Raw genomic sequence first — 14,948 nt, 5'->3', positions numbered from 1 at the left:
CTCTACACCACTTCACTCTACACCACTACCGTCTACTCCACCCTACTCTACTCCACTACACCCCATTGTACATTACTCCACTTGCGGACATTCTACACCATACTAAGCCGCTCAACACCACTTTATTCTATAAAACTCTACTCCAGTGGTTCTTTTTTTTTAACACAATTTTATTGAGTTTATCATATTCAATTGGTATAGCAATGTTACAGTTGTTTGATGGTACATACATATATAAAAATGGGCGAATATTACAATAATACATTTCTATTATTGTCCATGTGGTACATCTCATTCCACAGGTGATGACCATTATAATTTACAAACAACCTGATATTATGTGAATCATTTCTACACATAACATTATAAACTAACATTTCTTAATCTAAAGATTCCTCCCCCCACCCACTGTTCTGGCCACCTGCCTATGCGTGTTCACTCTAAAAGAGGTATGTGGTCTCGCAAATAACTATATAATTTGGGAATAATGTACTTTTAATGGTCCTAAGCAGTGAGGTATTGCACAATATACGGCTTTAAACAGGATCAGTCATGTGGTCAGGGCGTTAAGGGGGAAGATGGTACTGCACCTTGGGAAATTGGAGGTTCCATTGGGTAGATAGCTTTTAGTGCTTCTAACATCTGAACCCATTCCATAGATATGGGTATTTTAAGTAATCCTCTGGATTCTTCTTTACGTATATTAGCACTCTCTGCACTACCCCAGAGAGTCATTTCTGTGTGCCAAGTACGTGGTGTGGGGGGAAGGGCTGATTTCCATCTCCGAGTAATAGCTCACTTCGCTATAAGGATGGCCATGTCCGCAAAGCGATAACTTGCTTTCTTCCCTTTCGAGCAATGGTGTAACCCCAGTAGGCAGCTCTCTGGTGTTGTCCATACTTCAGTGCCCGTTAGGTCTTGTACTAGATAACCAATTTTGTGCCAGTATTCTCGTAAACGTGGGCAATCCCATAGCATATGAAGAATATTAGCCTCGGGTTCCTGACATCGGGGGGCGAGGAAGTTGGGCCTCCAGATATATACTATTAATACGGTTTGGTGTAAGATACGCCCTATGTAGAATCATCCACTGTATATATTTAAATATAGCATTTCTAGATACCTTTTTAGGAACTTCCACTATAGTTGCCCATTCTTTATCTGTGAAATTCCTGCCCAGATCCCCTGCCCACTTTGTACGCAGAGGGGTGAGTGATATTCTGGCGTGTGACCTAATGCCTTTGTACAACCAGCGGGTGAGGTGTCGCCCTTCCCCAGATTAAGTGTATTGCGTGTATTAGTTAATGAGTAGAAGGCTCCACTCCATCGGGGGACCAGTGGCGTTTAATATAATATGGAATGGCAGCATGTAGGATAAAAAATGTCTGGGGGACACCATGTGTGCGGGTGAAATTGTCATGATCTGCCAGTGTCTTATCTATAAACAGTGCCCGATTGTCGTCACTCCCTCTTGCGTCCATTGTGTAACTTACTCCAGTGGTTCTTAACCTGTAGTCCACAACTATTTTACATAATTAAAAAATATTGAAATTAAAATTAATATACAATTAAAGTAGCAAAATTTTAAATCTAAAAACTTTTTCTATATTTGTTTGTGTAATAAAGAAAATATTTCAATATGTGACCAGCTGATTGGTGTATACTTCTTTTTGCATTTTTTGTATCGTTTAGAGGTTCAAATCAGAAATTGCTTAGGCCGGGGGTCCCTAGCTTCCAATAATGACTCAGTGGGGGTTCCCGGATTCCAGTAATGATTCAAAGGGGGGGTCCATAGAAGTCAAAAGGTTAACAATCACTGCTCTATTCCAATCCAGTCTACGCCCCTCTATGCCAATCCACTCTATGCCACTCTACGACACTCCACTCCAGGACACTGTACTACACTCTACGACACTCCACTCTACGACATTGCACTTCACTCCATGCCACGCTCCTCTGTGCCACTATCTTTTAGCCATACTGAACAGCAGCCACGTTGGTGTACAACATGGCTATAACACATTGGCAAAGCCAGTATCTCTTGCATATCTCTTGACTTTGCAAAAGCTTGCTACTATTTGGGATATTTCCCCCAGAGTGATAACTCTGGGGGACCTTCCACCTCTTGTAATTCCAAGTGTTTTCCAAGTCTCAAATTATCAGGTATACAAACTCCGGACTCAATAATTTCAGACTCGAAGAGATCGAACTTTATTGCCTCAGGCACTGAGGGCATCAGCAAAGCCTGCCCCTACCCGACCGCTGCAGCAGCACAGACAGAGCAGACAATTCTACTCGCTGACAAACAGCAGCCAGGCTAAAGGCCCTGAACCACGAGTCTGTTAACCATCCCTCCTGTGACCCTCCCTCTGACACTTTCTTCTTTGCTGACAGCAGGTGGAAAATGATGGGGTTGTGTTCTTTGGAATGGGGAAGAAATGCACAGTAAAGAACAAGGTATTTCCCGGTCCATGCAGGTGTCCCCCAGGCTGGGGAGTAAACTCATAAACAGGGTCGAAAACTCAATCAGGGTCTTAGTTGGGTCTTATTCCATTAAGCAGTTGATTCACTCAATTACTTTACAACTGCTTATTGCTCAAGATCAGCTTGTAAAATCTCCCTCATCTCAGCCAAACCTTGACTGAGTGTTACATTTTGAAGAGTGAATGATATATTCTTTAAGTCCACAGTTATGAATTCTGTTATCTCATCCAGGCAGGAGTTTCCGCAGTATTTAAAATAAAGTTCATGCTGGAGGTCATCTCACGGTCTAAACTTTCACCTGAATTGTTATAATTGCTATACATTATTACATTTGATTACATACATTTTTATGGCGAACGTTTGTTTAATGTACTGTCAAATATACTTTTTTGTAAAAGGTGAGAACTGTAAGCTGTGTTTTAGGCGCATGCAGCACAAACTTCAACTAACAATCAAACCTATCAACCAATTAATCAATTTTTATGATGATTTGGAGCTCCTAAGTGTTCCACATAAAACAAATACAAATAAAAAAGCTCTGATTTAACAAATCATCCAGAGCTAAAATAACAGTAACAAAATAAAATGCATATAAAACCATGAATTCATCAGTTTTGTTGAGCAATAATGAGATACAAGCAGCTTGCTAAAACTAAATGTGCAAGTACGCAGATATTGACCAGTTTCACCATTGTAATGGAATACTGATAAGACAGTTTGGGTCAAGCTATACAGTTAAATACTCTAAAACGTTTAACTTCATTATAAAGCATCTTAAATTTCTATATATAATACAAGTACAAAGTATACGCAGAGACCCAACGGTAACAGTTTTCGTCGTACATACTAAATTCATAAGTGCGCACAAGATAGTTGAAAGTGCAAATGCAAAACATCCTGTAACAATTCAGATTGTACCATTAGATTCTACAACATCATAAAATATATAATACGAGGACCCTGCAATGCTAATTATAATATAATATGTAGTGAATATTGTCCACATAGGACCCTCTTCAGCATACCACAGACTCAATCAAACCGACAATATTGTTATCATTCAGAATACTTAATATCAGATCACCTGGCATAAAGTGATCACAAAAACAATAGCCTCTAATTTCATATTCTCGCTGTCCAGATGAATAAACCATGGTCATGTGTGTTTCAGGAAAAAGTATTCTGATTGGACGTGGTTAATAATGAACTCTTTACTGCTGAGGACGAGAGTTTGTTTACAGCGCTTTAACATGCTTTCAGGTATACGAACTGTGTGTATAAACTCTTGAAAGATTAATGGCATACACAACCTATATCTTGCTAGCCATGGGGATCTTAGATGGTGTGACTGGGGGGTGCATGTTTGTAACTCTACTGCAGGAGTTATTGTATGTCTTGAAATTGTACTAAATTATTTTTTAATGTATATGAGGGCTAGGGATATTTTCGATGCGTAAGGTTCCACAGATAAATGAAGCAATTAAAACTGTTGTAAACAAATGCCATTCATCAAAGTGTTGAAACATTAAGTACGTACGTAAGTACATTAATACTGATTTAGCTTGTAATGTACCTGTTTAATAAATTATGACAAACTGTATCAATGGTTTACAAAAGTTAAATAAAGCAGCCTTTTTACGTTCACCTCTCAAAATATTAAGCTATTGGCAGGAATAAAGAATGGTAATGCTGACATGTACTAAAATAGATTTTTTTAATGTATTGGCGTGCTCAATAAAACTGATGCTAGGGTGTCCCCTCAATGCAAAGAACATGACTTCTGAGTTGTCAGTTTATCAAGAGGCTCTTTTCGGAAGCTTGGAACAGAGAGACAGATTCTATGCAACAGACTCTATGTAGACAGATCCCCTGGCGAGGGAAGTGGCAATGTGCAAAACTCAGGCTCATCCCCAGTGTTTTGGTGAACGAGATGTTGTTTGATGCATCTCTTGAAAGGAATGATGAGCAACTCACAATTTGAAACCAGTTGTTCTGTATTAAGACCTGGCTGTTCCCACTAGCATGAAGTCCCCGACTTTGTCTCCTCGTGCGATAAAACATCCTGTCTGGTCAGAGCGCCTGGATACCCGTAGGGTTACAGTTCTCTTGCGCTCTATAAATTCTTATACAATACAATACAATACTAGTGAAAGGTGAGCACCGATTTTCACAGCTTGGACATCAGAGCAGTTAAAAACTGGGGTTTGTATCTAGTGCTTGGAAAGGTTCAAATCCTCCTACGCATCTCCAGGAACCCCCAAAGAGGCGCATGTTGGACCACCCTCTGCTGACTGGGAGGGTGTGCCCAGACTTCCAGTAGAAAGATGATCTCTGTCTTTGCCCTCAGTGGTTCAGTCAGACAGCTGTTCGTATGGCCCCTGCTCTGTGCACTTTCGTTGAGAGTGGAGACCATGGTCATAGGCCGGCATGTGAGGCTCAGAGTTATGTGATGGATAGCGGCATGAAGCCACGTACGAATGTCTTTTTGCGGGAAGGCAGTAGAGGTGCATTTGCCTTTTTGGGTCGAGAAGAGTCTGCAGAGAGTGCTACATTAGAATGGGTGGAATCCTGTTTCTAAATCATTTGTCATAGTAGGGAGAATGGAACAGAGTAGGGTTTGTGAGGTGGCACACCACCCTGCATGTATTTATTAGTCTGTGGGATTGTGTAGGGTAGTCGAAGGGGGGTATGAACTGCATTATTGTATATGGCTCCACAATGTCCCTCTCCCGCCAAACATCTGATAACTTTTCCTGGGAGAAAGAGTGAACCTTCCATTGAAGAAGCGGAAGCAAAAGTATCTAAGTGGGTTGTCGGGACAGTCTGGCTTCTTCAAACTTCAAGACAGTGCTCAAACGCAACCGATTTTACAGAGAACTACCGAGAAATTCAGCTACATCTTGTATCTTGTCTGCTTTTTAAATCATGAAAATGAAGTGTTGCCAGATGAAGGTAAAAACTTCCTCTTGCCTGCTCTGTCAATCATTCTACATGTTTAACTGCATTTTTCTTTTAAAACATTTCTACATTTAGGCAATGCTTCTGCAGGTTTAAAGCCACTGTCTATCGGAGGAGCGTGACAGGTGATGTACAAAGCTCACCTCTTTCACCTCACTTGTAAAAGCAGGTTGTTCACTAACAGGGTCCCTTCTTCACATACAGTAACTGGAGGGTCTGGCCATATAGGATCTTTTCCATTGGTCCAAATTCTTACCCTGTTGTAGGAATTCTATAGTCATTTCACTAAGTACATGGCCAGCATGGCCTGCGGTTGTCCTGGTTAGAAGGGCGATGTTTAACAGGTTTCATTTAGTGTGATTCTAGCGAATATAGCATGTTACAACGCATGCTATTACATCGCGTTCTATTACAACGCGGTCATTACAACAACCGCGTTGTTAGAACGCGATACCTTTACATCGCAAGTCATTAGATCGACTTGCTGTAGGGGGTGCACTGGACTTAGGGATAGTATAATCTACTATTCCAACTCCAGCCAGCGCAACAGTAGGGAAGTTGTTGGAATAGTAAATTATACTATTCCTTATGTTAGGGTGCCCCCTACAACAAGTAGATCTAATGACTTGTGATGTAAAGGTATCGCGTTCTAAAAACACGGTCATTGTAACGACTGCGTTGTAGCAGTAATGTGATGTGATGCCAGTGTAGTATACACTGTTTCCCGGTTCTAGCGGGCCTCCTACACGCAGAATGGAAGAAGACTTGGAAGATTTCCCTTATTGTGCATTCCCTTCTTGGAAGATCATGCTCTGTTACATTGTCAAATTAGTACACCTAAAACCGTCACCCTCTCCGCGTGTTTCCCACACATTAAAACCTATCCCATCTACTGACCTCTTCTACCATCCACAGAAGTTCATATCTCATCGAATACTAGCCCATTGCCCATTCTCCTCAAATAACCACATTACAGTAAATAGGAACTTTTTCGCTTACCCCTGGTAAGATACATTTCATGCTGGCTCATCCTTGACACGGAATTCTGCATTATCTAAAGAATGTCTCTTGCTGCTGAGCCAGGCAATATCCTTGTGGCTTGGACATTTCAGGGCTACATTGGTGTGCTCCACCAAACCAGTGCTTAATTTGAGCCAGTTGTTTCTGGTGCTCGGCACCAGCACTTAATTGTCAACATCAGGGTTTGTAACAGTCCGCCACATTGTGGCGCGGTCTGTCTAATTTAAAGATGAACACAACAACAGTTGTTTATTAATTCAATATACATTATAAATTATTATTGACTGCCGCCCAAGCCAGTCTCATAGTTTTGGAGGCCAGCAATAGGCTGAATTGTCACACCTGTAGGAGTGTGATGATTAGTAATTGTCTTGGTACTGTCATTGGCAGCGATGGGAAAGGCAACGTGTGGTGCAAACTGCAGTGGCCTCCTTACGGGAGCCCTGGCATTCATTTTTTTTACAAACTAAGCACTAAACCAAACATGGAGTTCTGCTTAGAGTGGCAGCAGTACCTGCTGGTTATTGACAAGTGCATCTTAACTATTCTCTATCCTAACTGTGAGTCTTAAAAATATATCAAGGTCTTAAACTGATAGCATTGTTTTACAGCGACACTTAAACAGTAAAATCATTTTTCGGGAAGAGCTAATGATATATTATGAAAATTATTCAGTCCCAACTATGCCTATCTGTAAAACCTTAAGTTCTTGTCTATGTTTTATAAATATCAACTCACTAACCTACTGCTTGAAGCATATAAAACACTCTGTAGGATCTTTCCTTTCAAAAAAGGCATCCATCTCTGGAAGTTCATGGCTCCCCTTCGGCAGCATAGACGTGTAATACAATACTGGCCTTTGTCACTGAGATTTTATCACATAGTGCCTGGAAGCTTGATAAAGTAAGAATCTGAAGACTGACTAAGAGGACAGTTTTTACCTTCATTTGCGACACTTCTAAAACGATTTTAAAAGCAGACAAGAAGAGCATTGTAGCCAAATTGCTCGCTAGGCCTGCATAAAACAGTTGCATGTGAGGACTGTTTTGGGGCTAGAAAAAGCCGTACTATACTTGACAACCCACCTAGATACTTTCTCAATGGAAGGATCCCTCTTTCTTCCAGGAAACATAATTTGGCTTCTGTCTTTGTTTCGGTGTCCCCTTTCCCACACCACCTTTGCTTCACATTGCCAGTTTTCGACTTTCTTACTAAAATAGGCTACTGAGATGAATGCATTTCAACACTTTGTGTTACCTTGAGCAGAAGATGTACAGCGCTGCATGACTGGACCGGGTATAGCCTCAAGGCATTCTCTTTCTCCGAGCATTTAGCGGTCTGGGTATCTTCACAACATATGCAGCTTCTGCCTTCTGAAAAATCCGTCTTAAAAAACACGAGAATGAATTGCAATTACAATACAGTAGGAAAGAGACTTTTAGCTCAAATATATGTTTTCATTAGCAAAAAAAAATCTGTACTAGCTAGTAAAATTGGATCGATGCCATAAACTCCAATCTAAAATCATATGTTGAAAGTCAACATCCAATATCATTCAATATTTGTCATTTCTCTAACTTCAGAGCCTTATCTTGTACAAGCCAATGTTTCATGGAGTACCACTTACACTGACATGCTTAAGAGTGTGTTTTGGGCATTTTCTGGCTGTGTATTTGGGTTTAGGAAAGACTCCATTAAAGTTCTAGACTGACAGCCGAAATGATGTCTGATTTTGGATCTCCCTTATAACGATGTGTCTAAAACCATGAGAGATGGGAACCATCACAGCAGTTCACTAGCCTGATGATGGACTTGTGAGATTGACAGAGAACTTTTGTGAAATGTTGTTTGTTACCTATTCCCCCTTCACAACCAAAAGGCTTATAAATCGTCCCGGTATGTTCTTTGGCAAGTGGGAGACTCCAATGAAAACTACAGATGTTCACTGGATACCTTTTATAATCATTCCCATGTTGTATCCGTATGAAAGACGTGTGCCACAGCCGACCATATGCCCCTCATTAAAACATTGTGAAATGTCTAGGAATATTCCAAGTACAGTATTAGAGTCCGATGTAGAGGTCATAGTGACACACAAAATGTACATATATAGTGCAAGTTTCACTTTTTATTCAAAAATTCTGTTTAGAAGGAACCCACTGTCCAGAGTTGGCATTGCTGTGTGCACATTAATAAATCCATCAGGGATTTGTGAAGCGCACTAATCACCCTCGAGGGTCTCAAGGCGCTGGGAGGATGGGGGCTGGGGTGTTGAGCAGCTTCGTCTCATCCGGAGAGCCAGGTCTTGAGGCTCTTCCTGAAGGCTAGCAGGGGGGGTTGTCTGATGCGGAGTGGGAGTTCGTTCTAGATCTTGGCTCCGCTGAAGGAGAAGGACCTCCCCCCCCCCCCCCCCCCCCCCCCGCTCATGGTCTCCTCTGCATACCAGCCATGACCCTGCTACTGCTAATCAGTCCTCAATTTTGTTGCCCCTCTGCCAGTACAACTTCTTGGGGGGGAATATGACATAGGCATACCGCTTAACCTTACGTTTTGAGACACAACCCAATTCTTATTTTGCTACCCTATTCCACCTTTATTTATTAATGTACGCATGGGCAATACTAGCCTTGAGAAACTCGCTTAGACGAAACACACATCAACTGTGTCAACCCTTTTTCAACTGCACAAACGTTGATCCATAAAAACAGTCAACCATATGCTAAGAAATCTACAACAAGTATCGGTGGGTGGACTTAGTTGGCTTCTTTTGTAAATGAACTTTATTGTCTGTACAGCTGTGTCAACTCTGGACTCTGGGCTCCTTTTAAACTGAACTTTTGAATACAAAGTGAAAAATGCATTATATATATAAATACACAACTGCTGGGTTACTATTACCTCTACATTGGTTGGGCTCTATCATTGAACCTGGTGTGCTCCTGGCTATCTCACAATTACATGGAGTGTGACATTGGATCACACTCAGGTTGCACCCCAATAAGTAGCAAGGGTGCTGTCTGATGTAACGCCCACATATACATTGTTTCTTTCCCACTATACTATATGTCTCTATACTGTCTTACACTTGATTGGATGTGCAGTTAACGGAATCCACTGCTACCAGCTGTAAAGCCCCTCCTTAAAAATATATTGGCTCCAAGATATTTTTGTGCAACACAAGTTACATTTTAAAATCAGTCACTGCTAGAGGAAAATGAGGGTGGAAATTCCTCAAACTTGGTTACATCTTAAGTTTCATAAAGCATGTCTCTGACACTTAATGCTCTGATGACATTCTCACTTCTTAATTTCACCCGCACACATACACTGTATGACATGACTAAATTTAAATGTGAAGACATTACACACTTGATGTAATACATCAAAATAAATAACTTACTTCTTTTGATTGTGGTTTGGAATAACAACACTTCTCCATAAGATATGTGCTAAGAAGGTGCATGTTACCAAGGACTCAAGTCAGGTGTTAATAACGGTGGATGATTTCAATTCAGCAAGTGGTTTTTCAGGTCTTATTCTGGGAACTGGTAGCTGAACAGGGGTAGGGGTTGCCTGTAGGCCGTAAGGGAATCAAACACGAGAGGTGTCCTGAACTCACTGGCTATAGTGTGGACTGAATGTCCTGGGAAGCCACAGTTAGAGCTTCAGTGGAAATCTATTATTTCAAGATGCCATTGGCATGTGGACAAAAACAGCACATTATTAGTAGGGTTTGTCTATGGCATGTTAAGAAGGAAACCGACAACATGGCCCCAGTGTGCACAGAGATCATATGAGATGGCAATTCTGTACAGAGGACGTATACGTTCACTGTTCTTCAGTATGCATACTTTTCAACTGCGGAGCTCGAGTCTTTCGGAAACTCCAGGCTGTTGATCTTTCTAACTATAGCCTGTGAAAACCCTTGAGGGTTTGCACTGCCTGCGCCTCATTCTAGTCTCAAGAATTACAAATAATTAATTCTGATGAAGAACTTGCTTCTGAATAATCCACAACTATGGAACATTTAGACATCAATTTAATGAATAGTCAACCTGATTGTATAACTTTTTATTTTATGAGCCCCTGTAAGATGATTCTACTAACTATATGAGAGTCTCTCTATTTCTTTATGTTAGCCTCACTTTGGGCCTCATGTAGGTAGCCAAATACCGGTTGGTAACGGCCGATTTTCGGTAAATATGCCGTTACCGACCGGTATTCAGACAAGTGAGATGTAGGAGTCCAAAAACGACTTTTCGGTAAATATGAGGCGGTAAATACCGAATCATATTTACCGAATTCTAAAATACCGAATCAGATTTACCGAATACATACTTAACGAATCGGTAAATATGAAGTGGTAAATATGAAGTGGTAAAAATTAAAATGACATGTAGGAGCACTCGGTAATTAAGAAATCCAAGAAAATCGGTAAATAAGAGTCGGTAATTAACACGGATTGAAAGCAGGTGGTAACCATCAACAGTGCATATAAGCAATCCCAAAATGCAACAGCGTGGACAACATGGCCGCTATGTATGTCATTGCAAGGCGCCTACGTCTACAGGCAGCAGGACTGAGGGTTTGGCGACGGGAGGAACGCATCTACAGACAGCGCATCACACTATTCCAGCTGACTGATGCAGAGATACATGAGAGGTACAGGCTACACCCCGAAACCATCATGGACTTAATCAGGGACCTTCACCCACTCCTGGACCAGCCAATAAGAAGGGCGCACGCCATACCCCCACATGTGCAGGTGCTCTGCAGCCTACATCTGCTGGCATCCGGCAGTTATCAGGTGGTGATAGCTGCGGTGGGTGGTGTATCCCAGAGTTGCCTGTCACGTTTCTTCAGGAAGTTCCTGGATGCCATGATGCAGAGAATGCACCACTACATCAACTTCCCCAACACACAGGCTGCACTGCAGAAAACAAAAACAGACTTTCATCACGTGGCACAGTTCCCCCATGTCATCGGCTGTATTGATGGTACACACATCCCAATCTGTCCACCAGCTGACACAGAGCACATCTACAGGAACAGGAAGTCCACCCACTCCATCAATGTGCATACCGATTTGAATGATTTTGTTAAGGGTCCTGTGGGTGGCAGAACCAAAAGGTGGGCGCATGCTATTTACAACGAAGTCTGGAAGTTGTCGCAGATTGAGGCGGCTTCCAGATTGAGAGCTATTGATCAAGCAAACATGGAGAAGGTTTTAGCCGTTATAGATAATAGCATTAGCACTCTCTCTTCTAGGATTTATACATTAGACAATATTGTTTCTTCGGTTGTTGATATTGTGCATGATGATATGTCTGTGTTATATCATGGTCAAAACCAGTTGCGTTCTGTTATGCAGTTTGCATGGACGTTGCAGACGTTAAAGGCAGGGAGGGTCCCTTGGGACTATCTGACCACTACATCGTTATTCCTTCCCTACAACCTTACTGACAAGCAGCGATTTATGTCCATGAAGGATGCTACATATTCATTGTTACAGATTGAAAAGTTAGAACCGTTGCCTTTCTCTGTAGCGGAGATCAATTCAGCTACGTGGTTAGTACACGGATTGAGAACTCTCCCTTTCGCGCTTTTTAAGTTTACGTCTTGTATGAAACATTATGCTTTGGGTAGGTATGAACCGCTGGGCACCGCTTTCATGCATGAGGTTTGGTCCCTCCCCTTTACGTATAGATGTACTAGGGACGGAACTGAGGTTTATTTGAAAGGCGAGGAATGTACCACTACACCAGACCATTCCTTGGTATGTAGGCACATTCAATTACACGGCGCATGCAATGTACAAGCCCCGAATTTGGCGTGCGTCCTACGAGGTATCCCAGTGCCTGTGATTACACCTTCTTTCACGCTGCTTGCAAACGGTAGTTATTTAATTTTGAATAATGAAGCTTGCTGCGGGATGTTAGTGGGAATCCCGTACATAGTAACTGTCTCGCAGAAAGTTGTCTGCTGCAATAATGTTCTTTTTCCACCCCCGCATGGGCGGCTGGATGTTTCCATCTGGCCTTCGATTCCAACCTTGAAAGCAGAGTTCAACAAGATGAGCAGAATAAGAGCGCTATTGTCCCAAAAAGAGGTGCCTTTGACTTCCTCTCGTGAAACATTTGTCCTTCACGTTGCTAATACGCGCACTGAGGTACAGGCGCTTCTGAATACTGACCTCCCCCTGCATTTCGGCTCTTTGATCCAAACTATTTTCAATGCCTCGTCCACGACCGGCCTGGCTCATTTTTTATAACTTGTGGTCTCGGGTCTCGTGACCTATTTCCAAACTATTTTTGGTGTGATTCCGGCATTTTTTCATTCACTTTTCTCGAGCATCTTTGGAGGTGTCCCGCTGCTTCTGGCGCTAGTGGCAGGTGTGCTGCTTTTCCTTTTTATACTCCGGAATGGCTGCTCCTTCTGTGCCACACGAGCACCTGTCCCGTCTGCATCTTCTTCGTGATAGGATGCTTGACTTTTATGGTACTTTGCCATTGGCGACTTTGAGCCTGGCTTATGGATTATCCTTCAGGTATTCCTACTTCACCTGCGTACAACCTGTATTTCACTGCCTGGATTGTCCCTTTGAATGGCCTCTGGATTTGTGCTTGACCAACATGGTGTCTCCGGTGCCGGATTTCGATCGACTGATGAGGCCCTTAGTGTCTCACGAGTTGGCCTGTTCTGGTGTCCGGATTATGGCCTGTGGTGCGGCGCATGGTATCCTGGGTAATTGGGACATCTCTGCGGCCGCCTACGACTTCTTGGCTATGAGCTATTTGGAGGAACATTCCGGGTGCCCTCTGATTGTGCTAGAGGCTCCGATGGTTGGAGAACACGTATGTTCCTTTTCTTTACTTAATTGGATGGCTGAGACTTTTAGTGGCCCTGCAAACGATTTTTTGTTGGAAGCAGTGGCCACATATGCTGCCTATACATTCATGGATTAACTGGACTGTCGTCCATTGCGCCTGTGCTACTGGACAGCACCCTGGCGCAACATTTATTTCTTTTATTTCTCTTTTTTCTCTTCCTGATGGTCGTTTTGAGTTTTTTTATCTACTTGCATTTTTTTTTAGAATTCTATGCTGCTATTTTTTGTAGTTTCGGACTTTGGCGCAGCATTGGTCACGCCTTGTTCTGCTCTGACGAAACTGAACTCTGCGTTCTCTCTTTTCTTGCCTATTAAATGGTGCTTCGATCAAGGGGGCGTGTAGTGAGTTCTCCCTGAATACGTACATACATTGTTAAGTTCGCATAACCACGTTAAATGTTAGACAGCCATCTTTTTGTCTTTGCACACGACACTGCGTTTACATGTTATTTCTTAAATAAACTGCTGACTCGAGACTTGCTTCACACGAGAGCAATCTGTTGTTACCATCCCAAGCTCTGCGCAGCGACCTTGGTCTGTACATGGTGTGACAAACAGTCTGGAATATTACACAATGCATGTTTTCCACTCTAGGTTGATCGACCCACTATTTAGCCATGACACACGCGCAGCTGCAAATACCTGACAGTTGGTGCTTTTAATATCACAGACATCATGTTTATTATTCAGACCGAAGACGAGCCTTCCTGCGAGAAGACTCCTGATGCTCCTGTGATGTGATTTCACTAAGCTGATCTTTGAGGTATGGGGTCCCCTATTCAAGCCTAAGAGACCTTCTATTAGCATAATAATAATATTAGCTTCTTAGTAAAGGGAAGGTGGTAGTATCCTCGGTATTTTCCGATTCGGTAAATACCACCTCGGTATTTTCCGATTCGGTAACTACCACCTCGGTATTTACCGATTCGGTAAATACCACCTCGGTATTTACCGATTCGGTGAATTCCGATTCGTGATTACCGAATGTTACCGAATCGGTAACTGTTACCGAATTTTTACCTACATATAACTTTCCGATTCTAATTTACCGATTCGGTACGGCTCGGTATTTAAGAAACGGTAAAATTTATTTACCTACATGAGGCCCTTTGACTCGATGTTTACTTGAAGACATTAGAGAGGGTCAACGTTTCTTGTTATCACTGGAGTCAATGTCTTCACACATCCTCAATCAAGAGCAAGGTAATATTTCTTACCTTCAGGGAAGTTAGCATATATGAATATATGAAGCACAAGGCCAACAGTAAACCTATCAGAAGGCCATTCCTCTCAAACCATAATCCGCCCTTGATATGGCCTGTAAATATATAATCAAATTAAAGGAATGGACGTTGCATAACAAGCACTAATATTATGCTTCTCTATAAAATATTCTTCAGACAACAAATCGTTGAACACCACCGTGCCACTAGTGCATGTTCCTGGTGGTGACCATGAGGTGGTGTTTTTTATTACTCCTCCTTTTCACATATTTATCTCCCTTTATTAACTCCATACTCTGCTTCACTGAGGACCATCCTCTTGAATGGCCTTTCCTTCGACAGGATTGTGCTTCACACTGGTATCACCTTTTAGT

At 42.1% G+C, this 14,948-nt stretch overlaps 1 protein-coding gene across 1 annotated transcript in view; it reads right to left on the bottom strand.

Moving 5' to 3' along the window:
- ENTREP1 (endosomal transmembrane epsin interactor 1) overlaps positions 1 to 14,948 on the bottom strand; it is a 174,973-nt gene that overhangs the window by 97,695 nt on the left and 62,330 nt on the right. The window contains exon 4 of the mRNA XM_085633000.1: positions 7,720 to 7,848. Coding sequence (XP_085489126.1) covers positions 7,720 to 7,848 — 129 coding nt within the window. The remainder of the gene's footprint in view (positions 1 to 7,719; positions 7,849 to 14,948) is intronic.

Source organism: Triturus cristatus, chromosome 2_1 (assembly GCF_964204655.1).
Source record: "Triturus cristatus chromosome 2_1, aTriCri1.1, whole genome shotgun sequence".
NCBI lineage: Eukaryota > Metazoa > Chordata > Amphibia > Caudata > Salamandridae > Triturus > Triturus cristatus.
Note: the sequence above shows the minus strand (reverse complement) of the source record. Positions and strands in the feature narration are given on the sequence as shown.